The sequence below is a fragment of the Nerophis ophidion genome, linkage group LG08 (genome assembly GCF_033978795.1).
Source record: "Nerophis ophidion isolate RoL-2023_Sa linkage group LG08, RoL_Noph_v1.0, whole genome shotgun sequence".
Classification (NCBI taxonomy): Eukaryota; Metazoa; Chordata; class Actinopteri; order Syngnathiformes; family Syngnathidae; genus Nerophis; species Nerophis ophidion.
In genome coordinates this window covers 61,067,211-61,082,210 of record NC_084618.1, presented here as the reverse complement: position 1 = coordinate 61,082,210, position 15,000 = coordinate 61,067,211, and the positions used below count along the sequence as shown (strand labels likewise).

Below are 15,000 nucleotides of genomic sequence, written 5' to 3'. Positions count from 1 at the left end.
TCGCCCCTGTGCTGTAGCCACTTTTGTGTCCTCCCACAATCATGCTGTAGTCCGAAGCCGTCGAGGTTGTTGTGGTTGAGGCGGCCACGGTGGCTGTCATAGTAGTGGTGGCATATGTCATGGTCGTGGTAAGGGTGGCCGTGCCTCTGTCGTGGGCTGTGGTGTAACCCCCTGCCACTGGGTCGTCGGGGCCGCTGTAATATGTATGAGAATGTGACATGGGTTGGGGTCTGTGTAGCAATGTGGCAGCAGTGGAGGTGCTTGTGGAGGTGGGAGGGTATATCTGTGGAGATGGTGAAGACGACGAGAGAGCAGCTTGTGTCAGGTTAGCCACCTCACTATCATAAGAGGTAAGGCTGGAGGTGGCAGAGTCACCCCCCTGCGAAGAGGATTGGGGAACACTGGAGGGTTTAGGAGATGGAAGAGGAGGTGGTGGTGGAGCAGGTCGTTGACTCATGTGTTGGAACTGCTGGTGGTAATCCTTCACTCTTTCATTTTTACCATTTGCAAACTGTAAAGGCGGAGGCAAGGGTTCTGCAAAGACAAACTCTTCGTCTATGTCTATGGAGGGAGCTGGTGGAGGCAGTACCACCATTCCCAAGTTGCCGGTTTCTGCTTTTGTCCCCCCCATATAGTCAGTGGCCTGTGTATGTGCTGTCGGGACGGTGTACTGAGGGATGTAGTTGGTGTTAGGAGTATTGTCCATCTGCAGAAAGGAAGGCCTGCGAGGGGCAGGCTGACCTGGATGTGGATGAGCCTGGATTGGTTGAACATGTCTACTATCATGTGTCTCCTTTTCGCTCTCGCTGGGGTTGTCTGGGTAATATTGGCTCGAATATTGGCTCGAATATTGGCTGTTTTTGTCCTCAGAGAAACGAACTCTAAGCCCCTCTCTAGATCCTCCATCCCTGTCCCTCTCCATCTTATCCCCTCCTCCTCCCGTGCGTAAAATTCTAGGTGACTGAGGCCGACTTAGAGACGCGGGTGAGGTGGTTGCACTGGGGGAGCTCAAGTGGAGGGAGACGGGTGATGTGTAGGTGGATTGTGTAGGCGTTGCAAAAAGAGAGGGCGTTGGGGTCTGAGCTGGGTTGGTGAACGCTCCCACTGTGGACAGCTGTCGACCAAAGTGTCTCTCCTCTCGCCGAGTCCTGCGGTCATCCTTAAGCGCGCGCTCCCTCGCGGCGAGCGCAAGCCCAAGTGGAGATGAAGGATCCAGAACCTTGCCTGTGAGCGGGTGAATGAAAGTAGTAGCAGGCTGGGAGCCGTACATTGATGGAGCCGACTTGGGTTGACCATCTTGACTGAAGACAGGGGATGAATACTCTGGAAGGCCAAATGCTGGAGGCATGCTGCTGGAATAGTGGACATAGTTGTCGCCAGAAAACATGCCCTCATCTATAGACTTGGATGGTCTGAGTCGAGGAGTTGGTACTTCCATTTGAGAGCTCTGGAGCGGCTGAATCCTTGCACTTAACGCTTCACCTCCCTCCCCAGTGCCTCCTCCGGCCTCCCCTTGGATATCTTCCTCCGATGAGAGGAAGAAAGAAGCACTTTTTCTTCTCATGTCGCGGAAACGTTCTCTCTCCCTGCGTGCCCCTCCGCTTCCAAATGAGGAACCAAAGGTTGACGTGTAGTCTACGTTCTCCAGGTTTTGCTTCATAGAAACCGGAGGAGAAGCATCCGATTGAGGCAAGGCTGTTGGGGGTTGAGGTGGCGTTGAGGTGAGTGGTGAAGGCGGAGTGGACTTTGGGCTTTCGGGAGTTTGCTCAGCAGGTGTGTGGGCCTCTGCACCGTGCGGGGCCTCAGCCTCCATGCTGCTTCCCTGGCTGCTTCGGCCACTGCTGCTGGTGGAAGGAGCTTTGATGATGATTGTTGGGATGGGGATGGAGGTCTTCTCTTTTCCTGCACCACCTTTTCCCCGATGTTGTCGCAGTCCATCCTCAACTTTAGATTGTTTTGTCAAAGCTCCCCGTCCCCCCCTGCGGGCTGTCCCCCTGCCGGTCCCTCCACCTTGTTCTCGAGAGGGATGATGCTGCGTGGCTTGCTGAGCCTTGGGTTTAGCACTTGTTGGTGGTGTAGCGCTACTGTAGCCTCTTCTTAATCCCCCCATCTTGCCACCACCTCGCCTGGGTGCCTCTTGCTCCCTGCCGCACAGTCCTTCAGATTGTCTGCGGAGCGTGGACGCCATAACCTGCTGGTTCATCCCACCACCTCTTTCCCATTGATTAGGCTGCCCTGGTTGGGAGTGGAGCTGGAAGTGGGCCTGCGATACAGGAGGTATGGGCATGGCAGGTCCCCTCACAGGATGAGGGCCGGCGGTTAAAGGTGGCTCTGGCGCTGATGTATTTGGGGGCGGGGGGATTTCTTCCGGTCCTGGCACTGACAAGCTACGAGCCAACTTTATCGCAGGTGGGTGAAGGTACTGCCTTTCCTCCTCGGTTATACCTGAGCCCAAGACCACAACATCAACAAACTTTGACTTCAAAAGACAAATTATGCTTTTGACAGTCTTACCAATGGATTTCTGACGCATCATTAATGCATGCTGGGCTGGTTGAAAGTGCGCTTGGTTGTAGGTAAAACCAGGTCTGGACAGCACTGCATTCCCCGTGGCCTGCAGTTCATATGTTGACTTGGCATAGAATTGAGAGAAAATATGAGTATAATAGACACATACAAATGTACAAATTAATTAAACATGAAACTGATAACACTAAGAATGAAAGAACATGTGAAAGTAAGCTTTTGGGTGTGCTCTGCTGGAAACCTCACATCAAATATCCGAGTGGTAATAAAAGCAAAAAGTATTGCAATCTTGGAAAAAATAAAGCACATTCTGAACCATAAAAGCTTGCACACTCTATTGTACACTAATATTTTCATATTTTAACTATTGTGTGGAAGTTTGGGGTAATACTTACAAGATCACCTTACAAAAATGATCCACATTAAAAAAAGTTAAATAATTTTTAAAGCAATAAACAATCTACTACCACCGAACATCACGTAAATGTTTAAAATTCCAAAATATAATTTGAGGGGCAAATTAAATTTAAATCATCTTTGTATTAACGCGACTCTTAAAATTAGAAGTATGTGTGGGTTGACTTAGTAGAGTACAATGGGATGAGAAAAATCTAACAAAACATACAAAAAATGGTGTAGTGTATTTATACAAACTACATTTGATTAAATGATGAGTGGGTTTATTATTGAAAGTATATGTGAATTTAATTAAATATGATATGTATCCTGTTAATGTTGTCAAGTATCATTCAAGATTACCGGTATGTATTGTATTGATGATTATGAATCAGATTATCTGTATATGCTTTTGCCAATTCCTGCTACTTTTCAGACACACACCAATTTTATCTTATTTTTATATTAATACTATTGTTTTTTGTAGATTTCCCTAGTGTGTGAATGTGAGTATGGATATTGTCTATCTGTGTTGGCCCCTGCGATGAGGTGGCGACTTGCCCCGGGTGTATCCTGCCTTCTGCCCAATTTCAGCTGGGATAGGCTCCAGCCCAACGCGACTCCGCAAGGGGCAATTGGTAGAAAATGGATGGATGGAAGATATTTTAATAGAAATTCTTTTTTTGGTTTGAATTGTGCATATTTTAAAATGGTCTGATTAACGTGGACCCCGACTTAAACAAGTTGAAAAACTTATTCGGGTGTTACCATTTAGTGGTCAATTGTACGGAATATGTACTGTACTGTGCAATCTACTAATAAAAGTATCAATCAATCAATCAATGTTCTAAATAAATTGGTGAACTGAAATAATAAAAACAATTACTTTGGGGGTATAATAAAATAAAAAACAAGCAGGAAGCAGACTATTTGTACACCCATAAACTAAACAAATGGCCACAACCTGAGTCAGATTTGTGGGCGGTCCATTGTCAATCATTTTCAGTAAAAGGCTGTGAGGGCAGCTAAGCACCCCCACAACTAGAAGACAGAGAAAGGCCACGCTTCATTATAGATGGGAATCATTTCTGCATTAGTCACGTCCATGATTAAGTCTGTGCTATTGCCTAAAGCAGTGCAGAAACACTCTCTGCAGGAGTGGGAAAGAAGTACACAGCTGACGCATTTAAGGAAAAACAGCACGTTCCAAATAAAAAGAAAAAAGCATAAAGAATGCCAAATTGTGATAACAGAACTGGCAGCGTTTCTTATGGATTGCAAAAATACCTCATTGGAGACATTGGGAACAATACTCTTGCTCCGGTCTCTCTTGCCCGCGTGACCTCTCTGGCCTTGGTTGTCTGACGTAATTGTGTGCTGGGCAGCAGCCAAGATTTCATCCAGTTTATCTAAGAAAAAAAAACAGCAGCAGAAGAGAAGAGACAAAGAATAAAAAGGTGAGACAGATAAAAAGAAAGGTTTCAACCATCATCTCTCTTGATCCCTTAAGGTGCAAAAACACTCCATGACAAAAACTGTTTTCTTACTCAGTGCCATCTGATAGACTGTCCTCTTCTTATCAGCACCCTGAGAGGACTCGAAGTCTGGGACAGACAGAGACAGAGGAGACGCTAGCATCAAAAGACTCTTAATTAAGGCCCTGGGGCCTGATAGAGTCAATGATACAGCCTGATGTTCACCTGCTTTCTTTTTCCATGGAGAGTTTGCTGCAGCATACATAATTGGGAAAGATAAGGTATAGGTGTGAAGGGAACTGCTGTGTCGCTAAAGTTCATACTGCAGATGAAGGGATGGAATACATACTCAGACACAAGATGGTGTGAATGCAGAGGTGATGGTGTTGGGGAAATGACAATAAGAGCATTTCATTTTTGTGATTCTCCCACCTTTTTCCACTGCCGAGCAGCACATTTGGTTTGTGAGGGAGGAAGCAAATTGTTAGTTGAATCACACAACAAATAACGTTCATATTGCTTGTCCTTGTTTGTTCACACTTAATATTTTGCTGTGTGCCCATACGCTCAAATGACTAATACTTGTATGGTGTATGAGAAACTGTAGAAACAGTTATAAAATGACCCCTTTAAAGCATTCAAAACACTTCTGTCTGGTCTACATAATATTCAATGGTGTTTTTTTTTCCAAAATTATGTTTTACGGACGGTTTTTGAGCCACTTTATGAGTTTTTTGGGTGGTTTTATTTACTGCCTTCACTTCGACAGCGTCTTCTCCCCGCCCACTTTGTTGTAGTTTTTAGCGCTTGCATATCGAGTCTACTGACAGATATAAGTTAGAACTACTTGCTACTTCGTATTAGAAATGACAACAGCAGAAAATACATGTGCATGTACAAGCTAGTCTGCCCCACAACAAGAGGATATCGTAAAAAGGAGCTTATTGGCTACAACGCGGACAACAATGGCGGACACCTACAAGGGACTCTCGGCACATTTACCGTATTTCCTTGAATTGCCGCCGGGGCGCTAATTAATTTAAAACCTCTTCTCACTCCTGCGCTTACCAAAGCCATGCGGTAAAAGTAAGCATGCGCTAATTATTTTAAAACCTCTTCTCACTCCGGCATGCAGTAAAAATTTGAGTGTGATGTAAGCTTGGACCTTAAATCCTACTGAATAGCTCTTAATCTTTCTCCCTTTATGCGATTTCAAATTACCGGTATTGAAATTAGCCTCCTTCATTTTGAAAATGATGACAGGGGAAATGTCACTCGTGACGTCACGAGTTTGACCAAGCGGTAATACTAAGCATGCGCTAATTATTTTGCGAAGCGAGTTTGACCCGGCAGTAATTCAAGGCAGGCGCATACTATATGCCCTGCGGCAATTCAAGGAAATACGGTATACTATATTTGAATAACCTGTCCACGGTTTTCCCAATTTGTGACATCACCAATTGTACAAATTACAAACAACTCGTTTGGCGGGAGTAGGAAAGAAGGTAATATTGTGTTATAAATATCTCTGCAATGGCTCCACGGTTTAAATTTCAAATTTTCGGGACTTTTGCAGATCCCAAATAAACAACAGTGAGTACAAATAGGTAAGAAAAGTTAGTTTTGCATAATAGGTCCCCGTTAAAAAAAAAACCTCAATGACAAAACACATAAGAACATATTTTTTTTGTGTAGGTTCTTTCCAGTCCCTTCTTCAGCATCCGAATGTTTGTCCTCGTCATCTTACCCATGTCTTCCAGCTCTGATGTCATTGACTTGGAGCGCAAGGCGATGGCAGGAGGAGTCAGCCTTTTCGTCTGCTGCGGGGCTGCCAAGGGAAGCCAGCCAAATGCAGATTTTATGTTGAAAAAAACTTCTTGCCTACACACGCAGTCGTCACTAACAGCAACATGGCTTATATGTCGAAATAAACATTCAATCTTTGGAAGCTAGAAAAATGTGACGCAAACCTCTCTTTCGAGTCGTATCCTCCAGCTCAGGGTTTCTGGCAACCATCACGACTTTCACCATTAGGCTGTTGCCACCCTGTCGGATCATGTTGACCACCTGCCGGTGGCCTACCTTCACCACATTCTGACTGTTCACCTGTGAAATATTAACAGAAGAGGTCAGATGTTTAAAGTTGCTAAATCCAGGAGGAAGAACGGTTTGGTTCAGCACAGATCAAATAATCTGATTTTAGTTTTTTTATGTCAGGAAGTCTATGAATGTTCTCATTCATCCAGGTCATTGTAAGCTCAGGGCATTCAATCAATCGCAACTGGACAGCTTGGTTTTTCTTGGAAGACGTTTCGCCTCTCATCCGAGGAGGCTTCATCAGTTCATGCTCATAGACTTAGATTGTTCAGATCTAGTCTAGCGTCTATACTACAAAACCCTCCTGGTTATGGAATACAAACATTTGGGTTTTCGGCACCAGTCGCTCGACTAGATCTGTCGTTAGACTAATCCGACCAAGCTCCGAGCACGAACTAATGAAGTCTACTCAGATGAGGCGAAACGTCCTGTAAGACAAACCAAGCAGTCCAGTTGCGATTGATTGAATGCCCTGAAATTAATGTCAGCAAGTAATACTGCTCTGATTAGACTATGAACCTTGCAGTCCTTCCCCCCTTTGTGGTAGGGAGGTGAGTTAATATCTGTTTGGGCCCTGTGTACAGCCGATGTGTTGGGAAGATCCATTTATGTTCATGTCTTCTTCAAATATTACAACAGTATTATTTTGCGCAGATAAGTATTTTTAGAGAGTTAAAAGATCATTCCTAGTTTTGGCTGTCAGACCTTCTCAGCACGGCCACCTCACGTCTCTAAAATCAGCTGGTGTGTTTTTGCCTCACACAGCTCTTATCATATAAAATTAATTTGTCCATACACAATAATATTTTACTAATAGTGTTGGTAGGATGTTCTAACATGGGAGACGTGATTGAGGCCCGTCAAGCCACTACACAGTCAGACGTAGAGCTTGCCGTGCTACTGCTAACATGCGCCTCTGGTCGATGTTGCTTTCCCCTTGAAAAGGGTAATGATCCTTCTGCAGGTTTGCATGTAGAAACGTTTTTTTACATACTTATTCAATTTTGATGTCCTCTTTGTGCTATGAAACAGAGCCAAGGGCCTCACAAACTGTGGTTTACTCTTTTTCTGAGGTGGAAATTAGTTTTTATTTTGTTAACTTTAATACAAGACTGTACAGTATTCCTTTCATAAGTACCTTTAATTAACTTCAGAATATTTACGTTTAAGTGCTGGAGCCCATCCATGTGACTTTACTGACCCCCAGTAACCAGTCAGCTTACACTACAACAGACAATATCACCATCTGTTCATTTCTCTTAAAAAACACACCATAAATCTGACTGATCGTCGACGATGGGCAAAATCTGACGAATCATATTCAATAATGAAAGTCTTTAGTCGAAGATGGCCCTTCTACTTATTAAGGATGTGCTGATCAACTTGACACAGATCAGTTTCGGCCAAAAAAGTACTTGATCGCCGATCACAAAAGGTACAAATTATTTTTTTTTCTCTGGGCTGACAAGCTCGTGGCTAATTAAGTGTCTCCATAAACAGTGTGGAACCTCTGCCCAAAGATAAAAATAATCATTACAGCAAATAAAACTTTATTTCTTACTATATTAAGTATCGTTATCAAGTATCATTACATCGATACCCAGGGCAGTTATAGAGTATGATCAATACAAGACTGATTTGGTCAATATTTTCTCACTTCCCAAATTTTTTTTTTTTTTTTTTTGTTAAAGGTGCTGCTTGCAACTCCCTCACAGTAACATTTCTCAAAGCAAAACATATAACAAGAACACCATCATCTAGCTTATGCTACCATTAGTGGTTTAACAGAACACATTTGTTAGACAATTGTGTATACTTTTCACAATTACAAAGTTTACGTCGTAAGAATTTTTACCGGCCCAAATAAAATGATTGGTGTTTATGGCGGTCACTCACCCAGTCTTGTCACATGTACCCGCAGGGAGCGCGTGCACACATACAAAAGCAATCCAAGAGAAGCAACGAACAATTTGCAGTCATGATGTTGTTATGATAGAATATACATTTTGTGACAGCTAATGCTAGCTATCCCAACTCCTGTTATTAGCTAACAACACCTAAAGCTAATGACGTCAGTACGTATGAGAAACTATGAGAGGGCGGGATTTACTGTGTAAAATACATTGGAAAGTTGCCGCCCTCTATGCATGTGTGTAAATGTTGCAAAAAGCCTCTTTAATGATTACAAATAATTCCCTGGACACAGGATGACTTTGAGGGCAAACATCAAATGATTAAAATGAGTAGTGGAAAGCAGTTTTTGCTTTTGTTTAGTTTTGTACTAATGAACATAGTTTTGATCAAATGATTGAATGTAATACTGTGTAAAAGAATATTAACTAGTTTAAAATACCGTGTTGTCATTGGTAAACTGTCAACGGCTCCAACCATAAATACAATGAATAATTTACCTTTAATACATGTGATTGGTATCGGTATTGGCGTCGGCCGAACACCCCTACTGCTTAGTGACACTTTTCTGTACTCCACTGCAGTGACGTCTCACTTGTGACAGATCACACTCTCCAGTGGAAACACAAGCCTGATTTCAGGATTTAACGAACTGAACTAATAATATGAGGTCTGTTTAATGAAATCCTCTTGACATGTCGGGCTGGTTCGTACCTCGATGAGGAAGTCCCCCATCCTGAGGCCGGCCCTCCACGCCACGCCCCCCTCATCGACCGATTCTAGGTACTGCAACGCTGGGAACGCTGGCGTCGGAGTGAATTCCTCTATGGGAGTCTGAGCTGTAGGGAATATGCAGAAAGGGTGAGCGTGAATGGGTGTTTTGAAAAACACTGATTAAGAAACCACACATTAAACCAAAATAAATATTTTTTTTGCGATTGTTTGTGGATGCTCACCTTTGGCTCCCCTAAGCACAAAGCCAAAACCCTCATTGTCCTTTTTCTGTAGGAGCACTGTCTTCTCCTTAATGATGTAGTCACTGTTAAGTGCAAAAAGCACAGTACAGTTATTTGACTTCTATTGTAACAGAAAAGTGCTTTTGTCCATTCAGGAAAAAACTGCATCACATTATGAAATCACACTGCAGCAAAGGAAAGGTCGGTGGCACAACAAACAGCAGCGGTGCACAATGACAATGACCGAGTTAGTGACACAATGGGAAGAAAAGCACTATGAGATGACATTTCATACAGATCCAGCTGAACATGAAGAAAATGTGTGCATACACTTCAAAGAGCGCTAACTTACAAAATGCACCTAAACGGATGCGTTAGCTTCAAAGCCCCTGGCATCTTTAGCAAGGATGCGGCCTTAGTGACTGCAGCGCAACCACAAGCAGTTATACATACATGACACTTTCGATTATGTACAAGTGGAGCTTGGACAAGCCCTCTAAATGTCCTCCACAAACATGCTCTAAGCTACAGTGGCCCTGGAAGACTAGAAACAGACATCACACTAATGAAATCTTATGTTGCAAGTATGAACAGTGGAGTAACTGATTCATGATTCTATTACAGTGGTAAGTTAGTTTTTATGCGCCCCAGTTTTAGTATGATCCGGTTTTGGGCAACAATTTTCATCAAAAAAATTTCTTGGTTTTAGTAAGATTAGACGCACGTGGGGGGCCTTTTTAAATAACCCACGATAGGGCCAAATAAAGTTGTAACACACAGGAATTACAGTCAATGAAAACCTTAGAGTCAGTGTCACGGAACACTGATACTCTTGTATCTCAAATTAATGTCTCCCATTAAAATCTAATTTTCAATGGTGCTTGGCCCCCTAAAACAGAATATTTTTAACATGTACTGTAACATGCCCTTTAAAAAGAAAAACACACTTTTGGACAAAAAATTGTGTATGAAAACATTACAACATAATGTAGTACTAATAACTAAAATAGTTTTACAAAGTAATGTAATAATAATTTACAGTATTTACTAAGGGTGTAAAAAAATAGATTTTCAAATGAATTGATTCTTAAATTGATTCAAAAAAATTCAAAATCGCTTAAAAACATTTAGTTCTAACATGCCAGAGGATGTTCACATTGGAGACTTGCTGTGGATATGGGTACAGCCTGGCGCGAGATGTACACCTTTTATATATATTTTTTAATCGGTCCTGTCCAGCCACTTTATTAAATGTTTCAGTAGAATAAAACAAATCCAGTTTTCTTTCAAATAATGCAGAAATCTTTCAGAGTCATTTATGTATTTTATGGAGGAATGTAGCTAATCATAGAACTGTCACCTTATGCTATTAAAAAGGTATTGATTCTTAATTGAATCCTTACCTCCATAAATTGAATTGAATCGAATCATGTAGTGGCCAAATATTCACGGCCCAATTATTTGCCTTGGAGAATTGACTTTTACGGGGTGTCCTTTGAGCTGCTTCTCAGTCAAAGACACCATAGACATCTTTTTAATGTTTTCATAGATAAATGTTGACTGTTTTGATGTTATTTTAACATTCTTGGCTGAAGTTACTCATTGTACCATGAATTGATTGACGTAGACCCCGACTTAAACAAATTGAAAAACTTATTCGGGTGTTACCATTTAGTAGTCAATTGTACGGAATATGTACTGTACTGTGCAATCTACTAATAAAAGTTTCAATCAATCAATTCTGCTTTAATATGGTGCAGGCTAGCAGTGAGTCGCTCTAATTGCTTTGCGTAATTGGCAACAGGTTAATATGTTTTTTTATAATTCAATTAATATAATCCAGACTTTCTCAGCACTGTTCTTCAGACTTACTTTCTTCCTCACCATGGTTGAAAGACAAAGCTATGTCAATCTCTGACCTAAAGCTACTGCTAGCAAGTAAGAGCAGATGTTTTGGTCTGATCTTACAGTTTTCACTGTGTCATTTTCCATGTCAAATTATAAAGGGGATGCTTGTAACCCAATGTTTTTCTTGCAACTTCCAAAATAATTAGCTGAGAGACAGCTCTTATCTCAAAACACTTATGTTGAGGTACCAATGTATGGCGCGTATTCGCTGCAGAGGGCCCAAAACTGTTGATTGCATTACTTGACGTAAAACTCATGTAAGAATACAGCCACACAATTTGTGCGTTCTTGGTTACAACACAAGTGCCAACACTTTGATAAAGAAGGCGAGAGACACTGCTGAATTCAAGTGGGAAGTCGTAGCAAAATATGGAGATGGCATTCATGGGGTTCTCTATCCCTTTACCCCTCCCTCTCCGCTCATCAACGTCAACAGTCTTAAATAAAAGAAAAAGTGACAATAAATGTTCATTACCCATTGTATTTGTTATAAGCATTTTGCTTTGCTTTCTGCATGTAAAGCTATAATTGAGCCTGATAAAAAGCATTTGGCATTTTTGGGGAGATCGGGTTCTGGATTGAAAACATTGGATTTACAGTATTTCCCATCAGAAATGTTTTGATATATAAACAAACTACTAGGCTTGTTGTTACATGCAAATGGGAACACTTTTATTATATTTCAATTAAGCTCTGCATTAAAGGGAATCACATTCAATCTATTTTAATGAAAATAATTTGGCTAACTGACCTTTGTAGGGTAAAGAACCAAGACTAGTGTTATTAATATAAATATGATAAAACATGGTTGTATTATACTACAGCAAGTGTTTTTAAAAATTTAAGGCGGGTCTCCCAGAACACCTGAGAGGAGATTTGCAGCAGCTTAAGAAAAATAAGGACATACACTTGTAAAGCTTACTTTAGTCCTATAGGTGAGGGTGACTGGGGTAAGCAAACAACCGCCAGAAAAAATGCGAAAGAAAAATCAGGTTTTGTAGAGTAGAGAAGGCTGCAACCTTATTTTGCTCTCTGAAGGAAGGCTTATTGATAAACACTTTCAAAAACTCCTGTAGTACAGTCATAATCGTAGCTTTCCAAGTAATTGAGTATTCTTATAAAGTGGTAAACAGGTGTAGTCCCTTGTATTCATTTGAGTGACCTGGGGAATATTTTGCAAGTAGTCCAGAATTGTAGATGCCAAGTGCAAACAACAACAGTGTGTCCACCATTTTGACCCAAACTTATCAAACGGATTTAAAATTTGACACCATCGCTGTAGAATCCCAAAGACACAGAGAGGGCCGAATATACAGTCACCAAGCGATAACTTTAGCACTGAACAGACGACGACTAGTTTCCCTCACTGAGGTCCATCCCTTGCGTGTTCTCCATCAATGTTACTGATTTCGCCAACGCTTCAGCCGCCTTCCAGCCATCTGTTCCTCACACCTCATGCCTTTTTCTATCACCCTGTCCTCCATCATGCAATCCCGCTCTGAAGATCAAAGAATTGTGGAGTGGGTGTATGGATGGATCCATTGGGCTCTTCATGTAGCCACTTCTACAATGGGGGTGGGGGGCGGACAAACCACCGTTGTGTTGGTCCTCCAGGTGGTTCGCAGGGATACGTTTGGTCGCTCTTTTGCATGTCAGCTGTTCAGCTCCTTAATCCCCACATTGACAACTCTGGCCTTGCAAATGGGAGCATTCAAAAGCACAAATGTCCTTGGATCAAGCTGGGCGGCCAGCAGGACCACTAGAAGGATACCAGAGAGCACCCACCTGAATCATATGAGAAAAAGCAGCCTTTTAACCATTTGACTGCTGAGGCGAGAGTGTTAGTAGGGGACAATAGCCGCACAAAACAAGTGATGCACTTGATGGATGTTGGTGACACACATCGAGAAAGCAGTTGTATTGAATATTCAGCCCATGCACATAGGTGGTATTCCCACAGCATCAGATGTGCTATGACAAAACCATCTTTTTCTCTTAATGTACTATACATAGGCGCATGCACATTAACGCATACTGAAGTTAATCCTTTCGCACAGTGAACATAACACGTCGATTATGCGTGGCGTACACACGCAATACTGGTATTTTTAAAGAGACAGGTATAATTAAGAGGTGCAATTGAATGAGCAACATCTGCTTCAAGGAAATTATGACTCAAAGAGCTGAAAGACAATGAAAGACACCCACAATGTCTGACTGAAATGCATCTATGTGTTTTCTCTTTCAAGCAACAACACATGGTCCACAGGAATAAGCATGCAGCAGAGTCTACAATATAGCCACTTTACATTTGACGGACATCCACAAAACATTAAAATGCGGGACCCACGCATACTTGATCACGCGCGTTCTGAGAGACAAACGCACGCACAGAACACACACACGCACACACACACACACACACACACACACACACACACACACGCACAGCACATGAATTCTGTCTTGGAAAATGATACGGCCCGTCAGTAGCATCATCTACCTCTCCCCTCTCTCCATTGTCCTCTCCTCACATCCATAGCCAGCCAATGAATGAGGAAACAGCCGCTACCTGTAAATGAACCACACGCTCCTGTTTCTGGGGCCCAGTGACGGCCACGAAGAAGAGAGGGAGAGAGAGAAATCTCTCTCACCGCATCCCCCCATTGCCATGTAACCCCCCCTCCTCTCCCTTGTGCGTTGCACTCCACCACCTCCTCCTCCTCCTCCTCTTCCTCCCTACAGCAGGAGCTCAGGCAGTGGCAGAAGAGGGGAGAGAGAGAGAGCGAACGAGGAGGAGGAGCGTGCAGGTCTGAACCCTGTATCTTTTCAAGACAATAAGGAAAAGAATAGTGGAGAGTTTGACAACATAGATATATATACATTAATCTGTGTGTGGGAAAACAGGAAGGGTGCGTTTCCAAGTGTGGGGGAGGGGTGAAGATAAGATGGATAGACAAAAGCAAGTACATTTGCACATATCACTGGTGTATCACAGATTGGCTAACAGCTGATTCCCACCCTAGATTTACACAAACACACCTGACACTCCTCCAGCATTCCAACATTACAGAGTTGTCATCATAAGCACACTTTTCCTCACCCAGTTGCTATGTGAAATTATATTTGACATTCTCCCAAAGCTTGAAAACATGCACCGGATCACCTTGTTCTTTAGTGAGCACCACTTCACCACCGTGCAGCTAAAAGACAGCGCATAGGTTGCTGTTTACTTTCACCTCACAACCACTTTTTCCTTTTTTAAGTGTGCGTGAATGACAGTGAAAAGACCAAGTCAGTCCTACTGTGTAAGAGGCTGTAAAAGCCCAGGGTATGTTTTCCCGTCACTAGCCAAAGAATGCAATCAACGGCTCAGCCTGCCCATGACTCATCATCAGCAGCATGATGTATTTACTCACAAAGACGTATTCATACATACACCAACTCCCTAGCAAACACATGTATAGCCTAATGCCCATAAATTGCCTGATGGAGCTAAAGTAAGATGAAAAAACATGGCTGTGTACTGCAAAAACAAAATAATACACTGTTTCAGAAGGCAGCACAAGTTCAGACATAAAAAGCAGAGTAGGTGAAGCAAGTGAACCTGCACACAAAGGGCTTGATCTACTAAGATCTAAAAAAGTGCTAAATAGCATGTACAAAAGTGGTCCGGAAAGCCTCAATTAAATGAGGCTTTTGCATGTAGCATACTGTGCATCTGTCACCAT

The 15,000-nt window shown here is 42.5% G+C and overlaps 1 protein-coding gene across 1 annotated transcript in view; it reads right to left on the bottom strand.

Moving 5' to 3' along the window:
• LOC133558094 (SH3 and multiple ankyrin repeat domains protein 1-like) overlaps positions 1-15,000 on the bottom strand; it is an 88,910-nt gene that overhangs the window by 5,001 nt on the left and 68,909 nt on the right. The window contains exons 17-26 of the mRNA XM_061909201.1: positions 9,362-9,444; positions 9,120-9,244; positions 6,368-6,503; positions 6,145-6,225; positions 4,830-4,838; positions 4,623-4,649; positions 4,470-4,526; positions 4,210-4,331; positions 2,515-2,632; positions 1-2,445 (exon numbers count right to left, since the gene is read on the bottom strand). The exon at positions 1-2,445 is cut by the window's left edge and continues 697 nt beyond it. Of these exons, the coding sequence (XP_061765185.1) occupies positions 1-2,445; positions 2,515-2,632; positions 4,210-4,331; positions 4,470-4,526; positions 4,623-4,649; positions 4,830-4,838; positions 6,145-6,225; positions 6,368-6,503; positions 9,120-9,244; positions 9,362-9,444 (3,203 nt within the window). The remainder of the gene's footprint in view (positions 2,446-2,514; positions 2,633-4,209; positions 4,332-4,469; positions 4,527-4,622; positions 4,650-4,829; positions 4,839-6,144; positions 6,226-6,367; positions 6,504-9,119; positions 9,245-9,361; positions 9,445-15,000) is intronic.